General features: G+C 39.2%; 1 protein-coding gene across 10 annotated transcripts in view; it reads right to left on the minus strand.

The window, feature by feature from the left end:
- Positions 1 to 21,481, minus strand: part of LOC108626341 (phosphatase and actin regulator 4) — a 220,771-nt gene that overhangs the window by 14,969 nt on the left and 184,321 nt on the right. For 9 of the 10 annotated variants that reach the window (XM_026814731.1, XM_026814734.1, XM_026814733.1 and 6 more), the window contains one exon: positions 2,561 to 2,770. The exons of the other annotated variant lie outside the window; for it this stretch is intronic. In XM_026814731.1, the coding sequence (XP_026670532.1) occupies positions 2,561 to 2,770 (210 nt within the window). The remainder of the gene's footprint in view (positions 1 to 2,560; positions 2,771 to 21,481) is intronic. 10 annotated transcript variants of the gene reach the window in all.

Raw genomic sequence — 21,481 nt, forward strand, 5'->3', positions numbered from 1 at the left:
GGTCTATCAAACATTCTTTTATTTATAATGTTAAAGGATCATGTTGACTTGTCAGTTTAACAAAAATTACGCGTACACTATAAATAAAGTTTTTTTTAAATACTTTTCTCTAATTACGTCAGTACCATGGGTTAGTCGTAAATTCCAGAATTCTCATTTGTTCCAAAAAACTGCTGAATAACTTCGCGATCGACGATGTTGTAACCACAACGTTCTGCGTCCAACATTTCATTGGAAAGAACTTCGGGCACAGGAAATAGTTCAGAATGGATCGCACGAATTCCTCGAATTTTCTGCCTAAAGTCCGCGATGAATCCCAAAACAATTTCCGACCCCACGATCAAGTGTAAAGGTAATAAAATTACAGCATCGCAAAATCCTTCTGTTAATCAGTAGAAATATTTCATAGAAAGACTGCAATTAATTAATTGAACTATGTTACCCGACGGTATGTTCATTAGTTACGTTTCATACTAATTAACAGAAATATAAATTATAAAGGTAGAAGGTTCATTGATTAAAAGAAAAATGTTACGTTTGATCTAGACGCAAAAAAGAGCAGAAAATCTATATTTCTACAGAAAACAGCATTTAATGAGAGTTCATGTGAATAACATTTCAAGTTAGTTCATAAAAGGGTACAAGAAATAAGAACCGACGATTCTTCTTAAACATTTCCGATGCGAATTAAATGTTCAATACCATCTGGTGAAGTTCATTTCATCCAGTTGTCACGAAGCATGAAAAATTTTCCTCGTGGAGGGAAATACTCCTTGCGGGTGGTTGAAAACCGGAGATGTATTTTTGCCTCGTAGATTGGCCTTTAAAATTCGCAGGAAACGTTCTGGCGAGATCGCGTTCCTTGATAGCGGTTTGTATAGCGGCTGTCGAGAAGTAAATTGGGCGGCCGGCGCGGACAGGGACAAGTCGAAGATAAAAGCGAACTTTCAAGTTCCGAAGGTAAACGAGAGTTTTAAAGGCGGTTCACGCGAGAACGAGGCTGACGGCGCATGAAAGTTTATCGTTTCGCCGGGGCAGGCTTCCTTTCCTCCCCCGCAATGAAAATTTACCGCCCGTATCGATAAGAACTTCCGTGAAAAAATCTAGACGACCGCTCGCCGCTTTAATGGAAACTTCGATTTATCGATACTCGACGTAATTTTCTTTCGTCGAAGAAACTTGTAGTTAGAAGTTGATTCTAGTTTGATTCAACTTCTTTAAACAGTGTCTGCGAGTACAGTTTACAAATATTGTTAGAAGACTTATTTTCAGTCTTATGAATGATTTTAGAAAATAATCTGTTTTAAGTAAAACAGACTTTTTTTTAATAGGAAGGTTGAAGAACAATTTAAATACATGATTTAATTTAAGAAATTATATATTTGAAGTAGTAACCTACTTTCATTCATTTTCCACTATATATCTGACCATGTACTGGTCTTTCCAACTTATGTTCCGTTTTTTTTTAATACCTTGTAACTGTTTTTCCTTTAACTCCGATCTACTGTTTCGCAAGACTCATCAAACCAAGCGAAAACTTTGACAAAGAATATTTGTTTAAATATGGATGAACAGCTAATCGAAATATCTAAAGTTCGGAAGGGTAAATAATTCTCCAAGAGTCAATAACTCGGCAAAAGATTAATGATCAGTAAGCCTGCGAGTAGTATAACAATTTTCAATACGAGTTTGCCGTTGTCGGAATTTAATAGCCGACCGTAAAAATTCGCGATATTAAATTGGCTAAAAGTTTCCTAATAGTAAAATCGCTGATCTCAATATCGATAAAACGCGCGTCGTTTCATATAACATCGGCTTACTCGTCGCTGGATTGTTGAACCGTCAAGCTTTTTTGCCGAACCTCTTTTTTGGTTTGAAGCTATTATTGCAATCGTCGGGTGAGCAACATAATCTGAAAATCCGACGATCAGTATAGAATATAACCTTTATTGCACGAGCGAATTTTTTTTGTTTACTTCGACCACGTATTCGAGATTTCGCACGAAAAGCCTCATGCGAAACTGTGAGAAATTAGAAAGTGTGTTCTTTGCTTTCCTGTTTAAGAGAACAAGATATTATGCAGATTACTGTTCTCTTTTTTCAGTTATTAATTATTCTATTACGCTTTTATTAATGTTTGTGCATTTTATTCAGGTCAGAGTTGCTGTTTGCGGAACGTGCTCGCGAGACTACGGCACTTCCTGTTAACGAGCCATCCCACCTCTCGCGATATTATTAGAATCATCTTGTTTTATGTCCCGGGAGACATTAAGTACGCGTGATTACGCATTGCATATTTTTAAGCTTCACACTCGTCATAATGTAATCATGTAATTAATCGAAAGTGTTTCTTTTACTTCGTGTCCCATTTCGAACATTTATGAATAATCTTATCAATTTTATTTTCCAACTTCGTTTTTTAATACTATAGTGGTTTACTGAGAAACTGATTTTATCGATCATGAAACGATCACTTTATTTTAAAAATGGTATTTCAACTGAGAGGCTTGTTAGTAGATGTTAAGGAAATAAGAGTTTCGCGAGTTCGATCTGTACTCACTGTCGAACAAGATCAGTCTCCCGGCCATCACCCTGGCTTCCAGGGTGTTCGGCCTGCTCGGCTTTTGGTGATCTCCCGAATTCGGGGTGGAGGCCGTGACCGGCACGCTACCGGTGGTGCCGATCGTAGCCGTGCCCTGATTCGATTGCGGCTCACCGCTCGGCGATACCGCGCCATTTGCACTCTGTTCAGTCTTTTCCTTCTTCGGCTCTGCAACAGAAAAAAAAAATTCCAGACCGTCAGAGCGGAGACAAACGTACGTGGATATCGCGCGAGCGGCTGCACACCCCAAATCCATTGCTTTCCCACAGCTTTTCAGCAAATCTTGTTCGACTTTTTATGATCAGACGCTTTTTTTGTTATATTTCTTAATATAAATTTCGGCGTCGCTCTCAAGTTTTTTATAGTAAATTCATAAGTAGACAATGAGAGTCTTAGGGAATTTTTATGAAGTAGCTGCAGCAGCAGTCATTAACTCTCGTAACGTATAATGTGTTTCACAATGGGAACCGTTTAGTTTTATCCCGAAAACTCTGGGCGATTTCGCATCCAGCTGTAGTTTCTCTTCATTACGCTGCCTCGTTCCACCCCTATCCTACCACCTTCCCACGAGTCACGTTCGGCTAATACGAACCGAGCGCGCCTCGAAATTGCGAAATTCCCCTTCCATCCCTTAGGGTATACGCGACACCGTGCGATAATAAGCCGGCACGCTTAGGACACACGCGTAAACTACGATTTACGTTCAGCTCGCGGCTATAGCCTGCTTTACTGGCTGAGAAAGAAGATTGACAATATTCATTACTTTGTCACCCCGTTCAACGAAACGCTGTACATCCTTCGGATATAACGTAGTATCATCTATGTAGCCAGAAAAAAATTGTTCTCCCGTTTTTTTCAATTCGACAGATTCACATTGAAGATGCGGAAATTTTTATTCGAATATGAATGAGAAAAATCTATGGTAATACGCGCGCGACTAACGAAGCGATTTTTAGAATGAATAAAAGTTTGATGGCTCGCTCGATTCGACCCGCTTTCAATTTTACTGAATCTATAAAATTGCTTTACGAGGCGATGAAATACATAAATTGCGAAGATATACAGAACGAAAAAATTAGCGAGTTTCCACTTTGGGCAACAGCGTCGTTACTTAAAAATGCCTACTGGAAATATTTATGATCATTGGCAAGGGATTAGACCGTGGCTAGAAATAAATCCGAGATGCTAGATACTGCTTCGGATCGTTGACCAGGGGACTGACATCACGGTTATCTGTTTTTGTCAACTTTCCACGCGAAACTCGGGAAACCTCGGAATCGAACGTTGCCGTTGATTAAACATACTGTTTCCAAGCTGTTGAAGTTCTAATCTCAATGATTATTTAATAAAGAAATCACAGTACATGCAAATAATTGAAAATTATTTTTACAAAGTGAACACAGACTTAATAATTTACACACACTGAACAATTAATGAGAACGAACAATTCTAGTCTCTGAATATATAATATAACAAAATGTTATAATAAAATCATGAATTACATTCCGAAAGAAAAAATTATTAGATTCTTAATGTCAATGAAAAATGAATGGACGCGTAAAAAGAAGTGAAAGGCGGAGTAGTTAAGCGGATCATAAAAGGTATAAGACAAAATAATTCCACGCTGATGACGAATCACCGCGGCAAAATGAGATTTTCGTCGACCTTCTCTCTTCGCCGTCGGATTTTCCTCACGGAGATCCTCTTGGATCGCCGCCAATGGAAATTCGAAAGCGGATCGTTGCCGACGATGTTGCTAATAACGTCAACGACGTATAACGACGAGAACGAAGGTCGATCCGGTTGACGGATCCGCGGAGGAGAAATTAGTCGTTCGTTTCAAGAGACAGACTGATATTACACCGAATAATAGAGTTCTAATCTCAATGATTATTTAATAAAGAAATCACAGTACATGCAAATAATTGAAAATTATTTTTACAAAGTGAACACAGACTTAATAATTTACACACACTGAACAATTAATGAGAACGAACAATTCTAGTCTCTGAATATGTAATATAACAAAATGTTATAATAAAATCATGAATTACATTCCGAAAGAAAAAATTATTAGATTCTTAATGTCAATGAAAAATGAATGGACGCGTAAAAAGAAGTGAAAGGCGGAGTAGTTAAGCGGATCATAAAAGGTATAAGACAAAATAATTCCACGCTGATGACGAATCACCGCGGCAAAATGAGATTTTCGTCGACCTTCTCTCTTCGCCGTCGGATTTTCCTCACGGAGATCCTCTTGGATCGCCGCCAATGGAAATTCGAAAGCGGATCGTTGCCGACGATGTTGCTAATAACGTCAACGACGTATAACGACGAGAACGAAGGTCGATCCGGTTGACGGATCCGCGGAGGAGAAATTAGTCGTTCGTTTCAAGAGACAGACTGATATTACACCGAATAATAGGCGGAAGTATTTTAATTACTAGTTTTTAGATTCCAATCGAACTTCTTTGAAGATTGAATATTTAATTTTTTTAAAAACGATACGACCTCTCAAATATAATATAATATAAGTAATGTCGATGATTATTTATGTCAGAATTATAATACTCTATTTTGAAAATAACTTATCTAAACGTAATGTGAGTAATGAATTCTGTTTTGAAGATGTATTTTATAAGAGAATTGTACACGTTAGATTAACAAATCGTCGTGCTTAATTAAACTTGAAATACAAATTTTGCCAGGATGCTCACCTTCTCACAAAGCATTTAGCCTCACTCGGGATATTTTAATGTCCTAACAAAATGTTCACAGCTCCGAATGAGTAGTTCTTGAACTCTCATAATATTACGCTAACTACTGCTCTTATGATTGAGAAACATCCTTCAACTATTTCTTCATGCAACACATTATCTATTAATTATACTATATTACAGCAAACGAGCAAACATTTTGAACAGATGCTTTCTTTTAATCATCCATTTAACAAATCCTGTCCATCTATCGATAACAAAAATAAAGAAAACTGAATTTTCCCAACAGAAATTCGAAACGGAAGCGCGAATTTTTTTCTGTTCACGGCGAGCTTGACGTCTGGGCGGAAGACGCTGTTCCGCGTGCTTCGCACGCTCGCGAGGGACTGTTAGAAGCTAGAAACTCGTCACGTATTCTCGAAATAGAATTAGAAACGTCGCGTCGTGTGTCGGTCGGATTGCGCGACGACGAACGCGACCTTCTCGTCGGAACGGCTTGTCGGCTTTGTCGTTACCCCAGATTCCTCGTTGTCGCAAGCTGTCGCGCTTCGAGACAATCGAGTTTATCGAGCTCCCATTCTGTTGCCGAGATTCGCCTGCGTTTCCACGATTAGAACACGTGATTACGGCATCCGGTATTCTCAACAGACTCAACTCTTTTTAGTGAAATTATGGAAATGATAATGACAGACAGAATTTGATATTTAATTTCTCTTTTAATATCGATAAGATTAAGAATTACTACTGAGATCTTGGATAAAATTAATCTATTTTATAACTCGATAATTGAATTGGAAAAAAAAATATCAATAATGTATACAGAGACATGCAAGTATTATGTCAAGCAGAGATTGAATTCTATTTTTATACGCATAGGACTGTCTACAGATAATTCAGTCATCAACGATCGTGTATACCTATATGTATTTCTCTCATAACAGAGAAGACGCGACTGAAATAATTCAGTAGCTGAAACAATTGCGGGCCTCAACAACTTTCTTGCTAGCTTTTCAAGCCCAGCCAACTTTGACTCGCGTGGTTGTTCCTCGAAATTCCATCCGATCTGCATTTCTGTGCCAAGTGCAAAAACCTGTGTGACTCATTCTGCATTTTCTCATGTCAAACTATGTATGATGAATGATAAAATTCACTTGGTTCATGCGTACCTCATTATTCAAATAAATAGTTCAAAGAGTGTCTCCATCTCCATTAAAAATGATATGTTTTTGTTTGAAACGATAATCGTATTATACAAAGATTGCATTTTTTCTTGAAACGCAAGTTTGATTATTTCGTGAAATAAAGAATTGTAAGAGTAATCCGCAGGAGTTGACGCAGTGGAAGCAGATAGTTTCGTCGGAAATCGGCGTTTATCGACATGGAATGGTAGACGGCGACGCGTCCATTCGCCAATCGCCGTCTTCTCCTATTAAGACCGTGACATCATCATGTCGAATCTCCGCAGAAACCGTTACTCAACCTGTCGATTAATCGATGGGCCAGAAAAGCTCTTCCATCCAGCTAAGAAAAATCGCGTGCCATCGAAAACCGAAACACGTCCCCTGTTACGAGCAGCTTTTTTATCCTGACGAATTACTCTTCGAACAAGACCAAAGTCGAATTCAATAAAGAAAATCCTTTTTCTTCAACGATGACATAAAATAATAATGTCAATTTTATATTAAAGTAAAAAAACAATTATGAAATCTGCGTAACTTAATTAAATATCTGATTATATTAATTGCAGAGTTACTATTGTCAGATAAGTTGCTGGTTGGAGTTGATTTGTAAGAATTTTACGATTATATAATTATTCAGATTCTAACGATTGTTAGAAACTCGCAAATCCCGTCACTCTGGCACAGTAGAAGGTAACAAATCGTAAAAGTTTTATGGGCTATAACTTTGCAACAGATACCCACCATAAACAGGTGAGACTTCCGATATTCGAAACAGAAAAGCTCTCTATTTAAAATACTGTTTGATTCATCCTGATCCCACTTCTGGTTCCGGAGATATTGCAAGATAACTATAATTTTTTCGGCGTCGCTAGTGCTATCCTTTTCGCACGGTGACCGACTCACCATCGGTCTAGACTCTAGGCACTCAGCTGATACACGTAACTAGGTCACTGTGTCAGTAATACCAAACGTTGCGCCTAAACGTCGGAAGCCTATATCTCCGGAATAGATTGAAACTTTGGGACGAATAAAAAACAATTTTTTTTATTTCGACTTCCTCTATTAACCGATACGATTCAATCGAAAATTCAATATTTTTGTATTGATAGATTTATGTTCTTTGGAAGTTTTAGAATTGTCTTAAAAGCGATTTTAATAAAAGAGTAGAAGGTATAGGAATATTTTGGAAAATCTAAATGACGAAAGGATCACTTCATTGTATACTCTTAATTGAATTAGCAATTTATTTCATTCTGTACTATAATCAGAGTATAATCTGCTGATAACGATGTGTGATAGTATTACATGTTCATACATTCATGCCAGAGAAACGTATAGAAGGCCTCATTGAAGATGGTCACAGCTATTTTAATTGGGGCCATTATCATTAGTACACGTCTATAGCGATCAGTGCTCTGGATGCGATTGTGTATAGGTATCGATCGTTGGAAGTCGAGGTTCATCTCCGAGAACGATAATGCTAAACTGCAGATTCACGACGTTGGGCCACGGGAACGCGTGCAATAAAGAGTAACATTATCTGGGGGAAGCGGCATTGTTTACGGTTCGCTCGAGTTTTTTCGAGAGGGTGCTTCGCCCTCGATTCCCTTCTTCGCTCTCTCTCTCTTTCTGTTTTCTAACGATCGGTGAAACGGTTGCAGCCAGTAACTCCGCTAGCATTTATCGGTCTTTCTCCTTTAGGAAAAAAAGGAAAACGTTAACTCGCTCGGGTAATTACGTTCAGAGAATGGGAAAGGGAATCCAAATCGTTTCCGGCAGATCTTATCCCTTTTGATCTTCATCTTCTGTTATCCGATGTTCAAAACAGACGAAAATTCAATTCGATCGTATTTATCCGTACGTAACAGAATTGGAAACGGGGTTTCGTTTCATGATGCGCATTGAAGCAGTATTTGTACCCGGAATCGTAATAAGAGATAAAGATCTGATGTAATTTGATCGAGCTGCAGTCAGTAAACAAGTATCTAATGATATCTGGCTATCCAATAAATACTAATGATTATTTCATTAAATAATCACGAAATGTTTAACGCACGTATCAAATCGAAAATGATTTCGCTCATCAGAACGAAACTCTCGTTTACGATTAATTATGCAATCGTTTCTACTTTGATTACGGTGAAACGCGAAATCGATAGGCACTCAGCTGATACACGTAACTAGGTCACTGTGTCAGTAATACCAAACGTTGCGCCTAAACGTCGGAAGCCTATATCTCCGGAATAGATTGAAACTTTGGGACGAATAAAAAACAATTTTTTTTATTTCGACTTCCTCTATTAACCGATACGATTCAATCGAAAATTCAATATTTTTGTATTGATAGATTTATGTTCTTTGGAAGTTTTAGAATTGTCTTAAAAGCGATTTTAATAAAAGAGTAGAAGGTATAGGAATATTTTGGAAAATCTAAATGACGAAAGGATCACTTCATTGTATACTCTTAATTGAATTAGCAATTTATTTCATTCTGTACTATAATCAGAGTATAATCTGCTGATAACGATGTGTGATAGTATTACATGTTCATACATTCATGCCAGAGAAACGTATAGAAGGCCTCATTGAAGATGGTCACAGCTATTTTAATTGGGGCCATTATCATTAGTACACGTCTATAGCGATCAGTGCTCTGGATGCGATTGTGTATAGGTATCGATCGTTGGAAGTCGAGGTTCATCTCCGAGAACGATAATGCTAAACTGCAGATTCACGACGTTGGGCCACGGGAACGCGTGCAATAAAGAGTAACATTATCTGGGGGAAGCGGCATTGTTTACGGTTCGCTCGAGTTTTTTCGAGAGGGTGCTTCGCCCTCGATTCCCTTCTTCGCTCTCTCTCTCTTTCTGTTTTCTAACGATCGGTGAAACGGTTGCAGCCAGTAACTCCGCTAGCATTTATCGGTCTTTCTCCTTTAGGAAAAAAAGGAAAACGTTAACTCGCTCGGGTAATTACGTTCAGAGAATGGGAAAGGGAATCCAAATCGTTTCCGGCAGATCTTATCCCTTTTGATCTTCATCTTCTGTTATCCGATGTTCAAAACAGACGAAAATTCAATTCGATCGTATTTATCCGTACGTAACAGAATTGGAAACGGGGTTTCGTTTCATGATGCGCATTGAAGCAGTATTTGTACCCGGAATCGTAATAAGAGATAAAGATCTGATGTAATTTGATCGAGCTGCAGTCAGTAAACAAGTATCTAATGATATCTGGCTATCCAATAAATACTAATGATTATTTCATTAAATAATCACGAAATGTTTAACGCACGTATCAAATCGAAAATGATTTCGCTCATCAGAACGAAACTCTCGTTTACGATTAATTATGCAATCGTTTCTACTTTGATTACGGTGAAACGCGAAATCGCCAAATGCGTGACTCCTAATTGAAAAGCAAGCAGCGGCAGCGAGCAAAGAGCATTCGCGTTCACCCGGCCGATGAAAGTTTATCGTCAGCGCATAACGTCCGATTGTTCCTGCCAAATTACTTCATAAACAGTGCGTGAAATGACGTTTAACCGGTGAAACAAATTTTTCCAAACAGTCCCGCCGTACGACCTATTTTCCCATGGAAAAATTCACGTTTTTCGGCCGATCGCAAAGATTCTAATCGTAAACGCAATATAAAAGATCTCGAATGAAAAACTCGCGTATCCAAAATAAGATTATAAAATGTTTCCAGAGAATGAGAATTCTGTTTTGTGCATTCGCTTTGAGATTGAGCAAAAGAGTGTCATTTTTTTTTCGTAGCACTAAATCTATTTTGAACAGGTGGGCGAAATTATGTAGGCCATCGGAAGCTTTGATGTTCGTCCTGCGACCGTGAGCGAAAGGGAGATATATTTCTCGTTCGGCGGTGGGCAATTTATGGCGACCATCGAAGCCCCTCTGTCCGTTTTCCAATACATCTTTCATTATACACACACAAACGTGTACGGACACGCACACCGTTTTCCGTGCATCATCGAGAGAAACCGTGGAGCGTGGGTGAACCATTTGCCGAGTTCTTTTGCGCGGAACAAGAAAAAGAGTGAAGTATATGGCTGCAACGGAGCGGAATTTCGCGAAGCTTTTTCAGAGAGGGATTCTTCAAAGGGAAGAGAGGAATGATTTGTAGACATCGAACAGCGCACCATTTTACGGCGTCCGTTAAAAGGAAAGTACATTTAAAACGGTTCCGCGGAGAATAAAATATTAGATATCTACAACGAAAGTGCAAAGGTACCGTGGAACCTTTCAAACGATACTATCAAACAGGTCGTTCATTGCGAATTTATGTTATTAAAAGAAATACAATGGAGAACGTACTCTTTTTTTATAGTAAATCGAAGTACAAATAGGAGATTACGCAATTCTATTACAAGAAGCAAACTGTACGAGTTTAAGATCGAGAACGAAGTAAGTTGTTCTATTAAACTTCGGCGGACTAATTCGCGGCGAAACGGGATTGACGCGAAGAGACGAGGAGTATGTAACTGGAGAGATAAGTTTCCAACAGGCGACAGCTTATCAGGAGCAGGGCACGGTCGCCTAGTGACAAATTCAACGGTTCTATCCGGAATTGGATGCGTCAGCTTCGCATATAGATAACGCTTTTAATACCTTGTTCACGCACCTTCATTTGTTGACAAGTTTGACATACTCGATGATTAAATGGTTTACTGTAAATGTTGGAAAATATACAATAGTATATGATTCCTTATTTTTATGAAGATCTTTTGTTTCAAACATTATATTCATTACAAAATTATTTATTTAATGTGCCACGATTTCAATTAGTGACAATTTGTAACGCCATATTTCATAGAAAACAAATCAAAGGAAATGCAGAATCATTTTCTTCCTACGCTAACGATTCTCATATTTCAACGATTTTTCCATTACACTCACATAAAAGTATGAGCGAGGCAAACACTTCAATCAATAGGACACGAGGAACTTCAGAGGGAATACAGATAAACTACATCGCTCGCTCGAGGTCACTATATGTATTCGATAAAAGAAAATTCGAGCATAAAGGGTTGATAAGACGTGTGAAAAGTCGAGAGGAAATGAGGAGAACGTCGAAGAGTGCAATCAAGGGTGTCTCGCAAGATAAGGAGGACGTTTCATTGTGAGGTCCCCATGGGATGATTCAGCGACTGTCGTCTTAGTTTAATCTTGGTTTTCTCGCTGTTACGACATCCACGGCATAGTTTCTCAGCCACTTTCTCAATCACGTTGATAAATTAGCTCAGAATTCCAGATTAATGTAATATAATTCTTGACAAAATTGGCTTCATTGTCTGTCCTTAGTGCCTAAGGTTTCATTGCATTATTTTCATTGACTTACTGAGGAAATGTGTAAATTCAGGTTGAGAACCGCTAAACTAGCGGGATCTATAAGGGGTGTATAGGATCTTTAAGACGGAACCAAGATTGGGAGCTGAACGAAACGGATAACGTGGCGTTAAACGGTTGCGGGTACTCCTGGGAATAAGAAACGATAGAATTTGCTTTGTGTCCTTTCTGTATTTCTTTTTGCCCGAAAAAACGTTGACGAAAGCATACGAAAAATTTCGGTGCGACGCGATTCCCATTCACGTCTGACTATATATGACTTATTCCACTTGCAACCTGTGTCTCCACTTTTTAATTGCGATCAACTTCTGTGACTCGAATTTACACCCACATTGAAAATATTTCATTCGGATGAAAATAATTGCTCGGTCAGAAACAAAACAAACGAATTTCCTACCTCCGTTGTAACCAGCAACTCGAGTTCGTTCGAACGTGTGATGACGAAACAAAAAATAAGCTGTATTCAAGGAAAGATCGTCGATTCCGTCATTTCGGCTATTCTTAATCGTTAGAGTTTGTTTGTTCCACGTGTGCTGGTGACGCAAAGCCGTCGATTCAACGAATTACTTTTACTAAATCGTTGCAGCGAAACCTGGTAAATGCGAACGAGTCAACAATGCCGGCAGAACGGTTGAAAGCGTCGAAAGAGAGATGAATTCCAGTATTAAATTGTCGAGTAACTCGGTGCGGCCGCAACCTTATCGTTGCCCACTGCTTTATGGGTTTAGCCACTATGATGCTGGAACTCGTTTGCGCTCTAACCGATTTTGCGGCAGAGTGCTTGTTACACGTCTTAAGACGAGTTCGAATTCGAACGACGTGAGTTGAGCTTGTTTGTCTGTATTCTAGAAAGCAGCGACAATCGGTCTTTGGAAATGATCTTCCAATTCAATTAAAAGTTCTATCACTGCTAAGACTAGTCACTTCGTCTTATTCCCAATCCTTTGATTCTTCGAAATTCTGTTTAAATTTTCCTATATGCAAATTCTTATGGATACAAACTATAAAAATTATGCTGGACTCAACTTGGATCTTTTGATTAATTATTTGATAGGAAATCGAACAGAAGTTCACACACTATTAATAAAATCCAAGTACACTATGAAATTCATTGTGAAACATGCAAGATGAAAATTTATTGGATCATACAGTATGCGCCAACAGTTTTTGAAGCTATTATACTTTGCCATTTAACACCTGGCGCGCTTCGCATATTTTGTACAATTATCCCCGACACGTTCAGAACATCTACACGCACGGGCGAGTCGTGCTTACTGGTGCTTAATCGTCCGTAATTACCATCGGTTCTGAAACTTTCCCGAAAGCCAGGTCTGTGATATATCGCGTTTAGATAGAACTGTTTGACTCGACAGTAGTTTCGGTCGGTCTGGGGTCAGACACGTCGCGAGCGCGGCTTCCACCGTGTCGTGATTAAACCAGACGCCCTTCCATTCCTCGTCCGCAGCGGTTAAAATGTTCCTAATGAAATTCTGAACGCCCCTCTCAGATCCCCTTCAAGTATTTTCGCCAACGATGATTTACGTTCACAGAATGAAAGACATTAGTTATAATAATGTGGATTTATATTGTTATTACGATAACAAGAATTTATATGATGCATTATGTATGAGCCCTGTATTCTTTCGTGCAATGGAGAGAAGTCATGGAAAATGTATGTCTGGTCATCCTCGGAACGTATTCCAAGAGTCAATAAATCGACTGGATCCTTTAATAGCACCACAAACTACCTGCAGGATCTATTTTATCACCCGCCAGCAAAGAGAAGAAGCCTGAGCTTTGCCATTCCTACAACCACTTGAATAAGTACTCACTATATTTAAACAATCATTAATTCAATCGTTTGGAACAATAGAATTAATTCTATAATTAAACTATAAATTACATTGTGTGGGTAACATAACTTTATATTTGAATAAGACATGGTCCAAAAAATTGTATTTCATTTTGCGAAGGAGTTACGCTTATTTTACGATTTTCATACTAATTCACAAATGTTCATTGGTGAACCTAATAACTGATGTATTCGAGACAGCACGCGGCGGTTGTACAACGGGGTCGTCGACACCGGCGCGTTTTCCACTCCTCCTGGTGGTATTGATCGTACTTCCTTTTCGCGAAAGGGATGAGAAACGAGTAGCTCGGCCAGGCCGTCGAGTATATCGTTACCTTCTGTTCGGGTTCTCCGCATGCCGCGCAATCTTTCACTTGTCGTTCATTCTAATTAATTATCTTTCGTTCCCTCGTCGAACTCACGGTATTAACAAGGGAGACATGGCGGTAGAACCTATTCGTAGAATTCGTCCGAGTCTTCTGCAGGGCGGAATAGAATTTTCGTGATAAAGTATTAATCCATTATCTCAATGATTGTCTGTATTCTAGAAAGCAGCGACAATCGGTCTTTGGAAATGATCTTCCAATTCAATTAAAAGTTCTATCACTGCTAAGACTAGTCACTTCGTCTTATTCCCAATCCTTTGATTCTTCGAAATTCTGTTTAAATTTTCCTATATGCAAATTCTTATGGATACAAACTATAAAAATTATGCTGGACTCAACTTGGATCTTTTGATTAATTATTTGATAGGAAATCGAACAGAAGTTCACACACTATTAATAAAATCCAAGTACACTATGAAATTCATTGTGAAACATGCAAGATGAAAATTTATTGGATCATACAGTATGCGCCAACAGTTTTTGAAGCTATTATACTTTGCCATTTAACACCTGGCGCGCTTCGCATATTTTGTACAATTATCCCCGACACGTTCAGAACATCTACACGCACGGGCGAGTCGTGCTTACTGGTGCTTAATCGTCCGTAATTACCATCGGTTCTGAAACTTTCCCGAAAGCCAGGTCTGTGATATATCGCGTTTAGATAGAACTGTTTGACTCGACAGTAGTTTCGGTCGGTCTGGGGTCAGACACGTCGCGAGCGCGGCTTCCACCGTGTCGTGATTAAACCAGACGCCCTTCCATTCCTCGTCCGCAGCGGTTAAAATGTTCCTAATGAAATTCTGAACGCCCCTCTCAGATCCCCTTCAAGTATTTTCGCCAACGATGATTTACGTTCACAGAATGAAAGACATTAGTTATAATAATGTGGATTTATATTGTTATTACGATAACAAGAATTTATATGATGCATTATGTATGAGCCCTGTATTCTTTCGTGCAATGGAGAGAAGTCATGGAAAATGTATGTCTGGTCATCCTCGGAACGTATTCCAAGAGTCAATAAATCGACTGGATCCTTTAATAGCACCACAAACTACCTGCAGGATCTATTTTATCACCCGCCAGCAAAGAGAAGAAGCCTGAGCTTTGCCATTCCTACAACCACTTGAATAAGTACTCACTATATTTAAACAATCATTAATTCAATCGTTTGGAACAATAGAATTAATTCTATAATTAAACTATAAATTACATTGCGTGGGTAACATAACTTTATATTTGAATAAGACATGGTCCAAAAAATTGTATTTCATTTTGCGAAGGAGTTACGCTTATTTTACGATTTTCATACTAATTCACAAATGTTCATTGGTGAACCTAATAACTGATGTATTCGAGACAGCACGCGGCGGTTGTACAACGGGGTCGTCGACACCGGCGCGTTTTCCACTCCTCCTGGTGGTATTGATCGTACTTCCTTTTCGCGAAAGGGATGAGAAACGAGTAGCTCGGCCAGGCCGTCGAGTATATCGTTACCTTCTGTTCGGGTTCTCCGCATGCCGCGCAATCTTTCACTTGTCGTTCATTCTAATTAATTATCTTTCGTTCCCTCGTCGAACTCACGGTATTAACAAGGGAGACATGGCGGTAGAACCTATTCGTAGAATTCGTCCGAGTCTTCTGCAGGGCGGAATAGAATTTTCGTGATAAAGTATTAATCCATTATCTCAATGACACCAGGTTCATTTTTATCTTAAAATAATTTCAAGAAAATAAGCATGTTGCCTCGTTACTATCTTCATTTATTCATAAAATATTGCCAAACCTCAAGATATAAAATGGTTTTACTTCTGGCTTCTATTCCCGAAAAAAATATGATCTTATAAAAAGAGACTTTCTTATCGCGCTTCAGGTTCGTCGATTAGTTAATGAGTTCGAGGATAATTGCGTCAAGTGAAATTAGCGACTATGCCATCCTGCACTCGAAATCTTGCTGAAGGTGTTCAGGGTTTAAACGGGTGAAATTAGTGGAACAGAAACGTGACGCGTTTAACTTTGTTAGCATGCTGTTTCCTTGAAACTTGACGCGTTGTTAAATTAAATGAGAGTTCATCCTCATCCGCCGGGTTCACCTGGTCGCCGACTGACGCGCAGTTCGCGTAATAATCCTGCACGGAGATCATCGCCGTTGAACAAATTGTAACAAATTATTCATATTCATCTGACAGAAGCGCGACGATCCCTCTACGTTCATCTTTTAAATAACAATTTCTTATCCAATTTCAAATACTATGTAGATATCGAAAAATCATGACAGAAAAAAATACAAACGGAAAATGCAGACCTTCGTCAAATCGCATTCCACCGATTCGATTGTCAAGTTTGCTCGTTAAATACCGTAGAAAAACCTAACGCGACCGGCTCTCGGCACGGTAAACTTTCCCGATCAAACGCGTTGTGGAAAATCAAACAGTGCGGCTCGACGCCCTAGAAATATCATCGCTCCATTCGGTTAAATCTCAATATACGCTACGTGCGGCAACCGTGAAATCAAGTATTAAACATTTGCATGTGTATCGTCTGATTATGTACACATACGGAATACCTCACACTTGGCAAGACTATTGATTGATTTTCCACTTATGAATTCTTGTCAGATTTTCACGAATCGACTATTGAGAAACGTTTCAGCAGTTCAATTAAGTTGACGTTCTTTTGTCGAAGGAGTGGATAGCGGAAATTAACTGAACGGCATTTCGCGAGTCAAGGAGGTTCACAAGCCGTTGAGAACTATGTAAATCGATTTCGTGCGCCAGCGTTATCGACGAAGAGGGTTCGCCGGTATGGAAAATAAACAAGAGAGATTCCTGCGAAATCTATTTCAGGATTTTTAGGCAGAGTCGTTCATGCCTGACTTTTGTCTCTACGAACGAATAATTCTCGACACACGTTATATTATCCATTTATACAATATTGAACGTTACAAATAGGTCTGAAAAAATAAAGTCTACCATTGAAATACACCTTGATGAAACATGATTTTGCAGCTGAGGATAAATGAAACTAGAAAGTAATCAACGCTTTCCGGAAATAATGAAATAAAACAGAAAGAGTATCCGTTGCATTACTTCTCATTACTTGAATAAAAAAAGGAGTGGGGAAAAAAGGCGTAGGAACTAATTGAACAGCAGGGAGGGTAACCTCGCGTCCTTGTTTTTATTCCCGCAATGAAAACCGATCGACCAGGCTGATCGTAGGGAAAGTCGACCTCTCCAGATAGAACCAAGGGACGGGTACAAACGGACCCACACACGTGTAAACGAAAGTGGGTCAATAGCGCGACGTAACGGAGAGTTTCCGTTGCCGGGAAAAATCCACGCTCGTAAAAAACAGCCACTGGCCCGATCAAACCGAAGCTTTTCGGCCTCTGTCTCTTCCTGAGCTTAACGTCTGATTAATGGCCCGTGGGTTTTCCGCAAAAGTCCGGCACGTATCCCCGCGACCCCAGGGACCACGCTCCTTCCCCTGGTCGGATTACCAGCACCTACTCCGAAATCCAACACCCGTTTACCTCGTGGACCCGTTTGTAACTCCGTTTTACGAGTGGACATCGCGATCTTAGTCGACACTTTCCTCCCTACAAAACGCACCGAGAGAATAGGGTTTTCTTTATCGACGAAGTTCATTCGCTTCTTTATTTCGGAGCATGGATCGACAAGGTATTTGGAACAGAAACGGAAGACGTAATTCTGTTGGATTAAGAGCGACCAAACTTGACCCAAGCTGAGGGACACGTTTATGCTTCGTTTTACGAGTTCACCACACGATACCGAATTTCCTTTGAAAATGTATGAAGATAGTACAGAGACTGAATCACATTGGTAGTTCCTTTCGCGAGGGTTTATTCAAGTTCTATTCTCCGAGAGGAATCGATGAACTGTGACTGAATCTTACAAAGAAATGAAAGATGATTTAATAAAAGGTTAGTGGTATATCAATGAGGATTGTGTTGATAATATAGTGAATAAATGATACCAGCCTGGATATTGAATTTTGAACAGTATTGAATTATCCATAGTTTGATGTGGAAAATTCGCCTACGAAATCTTTCAATTATAAATAATTTATTAATGCATACTATAACTTCTGTATTTCGTGTCTCCACAATATAACTGCGTTTCATGCACGTATTAACAATGCTACAGTGGACAATTGCATTGTCTCTTGTATCGGATTATATGGCGGACAATGTCATCGCAGTTTAAAATAAATGTAAATCCATTACCCGGAGACAGTCCGACGTTAAACTCGTTCAACTTTCAAATCAATAATCAGCGGATCCAGTTAATTGTTCGCGCTGCCTGGACCACAGATAGCTCGTTTAATAATTAATAATAATATGTGTATGTAGGCGCATTCATTTCCTAGTAACCGATGTCATTTCGCAATATTTACACTGCAGAAACGAGTTTAAAAATCACATGCGTGCATCGCATACCCTTATCGCATATCCCTTAATTTATATGTATTTAAGTGTGTGCATTTATATATTTACATCCCGCAGCTAGAAATGTACTAAAATTATTTATAAAGGAAGATAAAGTTTATTATAAAATTAAATTCATTACGTAATAAAAAATATGCAGACTTGGTAGATATGGACAGTACGTTAACCGTGTATTAAATTAGGAAATACTACGTGGATCGAGGCTAGTTTATTAATGAACGTACGAAATCATGCTCTTCACAACGCATAACGCTAAATACAATTCCCTGTTGGAATCTGTCATCGGCAATGTAACCATTCGATGGACCATTATGTATTCCCTTCGTTCGTGAAATGGATATCGCGTGGGCTTTAAAAACGGCCGGGCCATTCGAACACGCGCACCATGCATACGCCCGACGTCCCTTTGTCGGTGAACGCTTTTTATCGAACTGCCGACTGTATTTACGCCGCGGTTCCACCATTCAATTAACGTTCTCGTTCGCGGTTTAATTAATCGCACGAAAATGCTCCTCGGCGAGGTTGAAATAGCAGAAATTGCCGAACATTTCGCAGGCTTACCCTCGGCAAACAAACCGCTTCGCCAGGTTTTTTATCACTATTGTAATTGGCTAGTCATTTAACGAAAACCAAGACAATTTGCTTTTTCACTACCAGAAATTATAACAACTATTAATTTTCAACTTCAAATCTTGTTTCAACCTACGAGTTCTCCAATTTAGTATGAAATACAAGCAGGAATTTAGAATTCAACTTTAAATATAATCAACTAAATTCCGACATATAATTTGTTTTAGTTTAAAAAAACCGTAAGAATCGTTTACGGTGTCGCGTAGAATTTCGGAACACGATTTTGCGGGTGGCCAAAATTTCTGGGTTCAAGATCGTGAATCCAACAACGCGAACGTTATTCCAGAGCTTGCAGTTTAATGCAACGGGCGTGCGATTCTTTTTATCAGAAGGCTGGAAACAGCTGCGGGCCACGGCTGCAGCTGGGACCAGCAAAACGCTGCTTTAATACGATTCGCGCGCCATGATTCCACGAGAAAAAAGACAATCGTGGACCGTCTAACCCGTTGCCATTGATTCTCACTTCTCTTCGTACCGATCGCATTACTTTTATCACTACACTGCAGATTTTAATTTATAGAGAAATGATATCTGACGGAAATACATATACAAAACGGATCTTCAAAAGTACAATACATATCATTTCTTAAGTTGTTACAACAAACGTTTAATTTTGCACAAAGCTCCACAGTTCAATTATTATTATCATTCTTATTTACGTTGCCCCATTCATTTCATCGCACAATGAACAGCAGTAAAAACCCGAGGCACAGCGCGCGGTGACTAATAAAGGTATCCAGCGATGGAGCGAGGCGCCGATTTTAAACGAATTACTCTCGCCTCCATGGGGAGTATTCACGATTTATCGTGGAAAGTCAGTGTTCGCGAAAACGCGACATTAATTAGCCCGTCAACGTCGGGTACGAATTATAGCTGACTCGCTGTCACGCGCTGACCGATAATTGGCCGCAGTTTCAATTTCATGAAACGATTCCAGGCACCTATTCTCTTGTATGGGTGATTAACGATTCGCGTGCATGGTAACAAGTTCATTTTCGATCACTGTCTTCGGTCTCTTTTATATCTCCAATAGAAAAATGAACGCGAACTTTGAATACATCTGCTGATTGATTTTCATACAACGTATATTTGGGAACAATAGAATATATCAAGAATATAATGCTGTTCAGTTCCTTTGAAAATAATATAAAAAGTTACGTGCGGCTTATTTATTCTGTCTTTACCAGAATTACCAAGTGCAGGTGGTAAAATCGTCTGCTAGTCAAAAAGCGCGTTTACCCAAAGTAAAGCGAGTTTGCAATTTCCCACCGAGGGACGCAATGGTTCGCGTGGCAAGCAAACGGCCTCGGTCGAGCCCCTGTCTACGCGGAAACGAAGGAGAGGATGCCGAGAGGCTTTCAGCCGTGGCTGGTAAATAGTGCACCGGTGTGTCGTTGCACCGAGCGCGCATTATGCGAAACAACGGCGGCGGCGACCACGCAACGCGCAACGGTGAAAGAGAACGCGCGAACAGGGCAAAAAGCGGAACAGTTTTGTGTAGAACGTCGTGTTCGCCATTATGTAACGCCTGTTCTGATCATAATGGACCGAGTTTCGTGCGCCAGATGGGAGAACTTCTTTCCTGAGATGTTGGAGAATTCCATGGTTGCGAAGAGAAAAAATAAAAACATGAGTACCTAATTTCACAATTTTTAACATTAATTCTCTACGGTGTATTTCTGTCTCGAAACAAATGAGATACAATAATTTGTAAGAATCATTTATTTAGGTATATTTGTTTTTCAATATGATTCATACTTTTTTTTTTTTACATATAATTCCGTGTTTTATCTCAATTTTATACTTCCATTAATCGTGCAGCTATCTAATGCTTATTTTTATGACGAAAGTTTCGCGATACTCGTATCACATTTGCTATTACGTAGCGATAATAATCGGTGAACGCATGAAGCGAACACCTCCATACTCGCACTTTTGCTTTATCGCGGCTCGTTTAACTTCTTGCTGCGCCATATCTCGCAGAAATGACTACCACATTTCCTCCGAGCTCATTTTTATTCGGCCCTGAGTGTGACGTGGAGAAATGCCTCGAAATTTAATAGAAACCCTCTCCCGATTTCAGCAATTTGCATGCTGCTACTTAGAGAAGGATTTCAACAATATTTTCTTCGAGACATCAAATCTTACCGAATGCGCAGAAAAATTTCAGTAATGTTTCAACAAAGGATTGTTCTTATTTTACTTGAAAACGGTACACTAATTAGATGTTTGTATTGAGAACTAAATTTAATTTATCGTTTTTTTTTTTAAAAGCG

This window comes from Ceratina calcarata, unplaced genomic scaffold, assembly GCF_001652005.2.
Source record: "Ceratina calcarata isolate Rehan_Ccalc_2016 unplaced genomic scaffold, ASM165200v1 scaffold397.2, whole genome shotgun sequence".
NCBI classification, from domain to species: domain Eukaryota; kingdom Metazoa; phylum Arthropoda; class Insecta; order Hymenoptera; family Apidae; genus Ceratina; species Ceratina calcarata.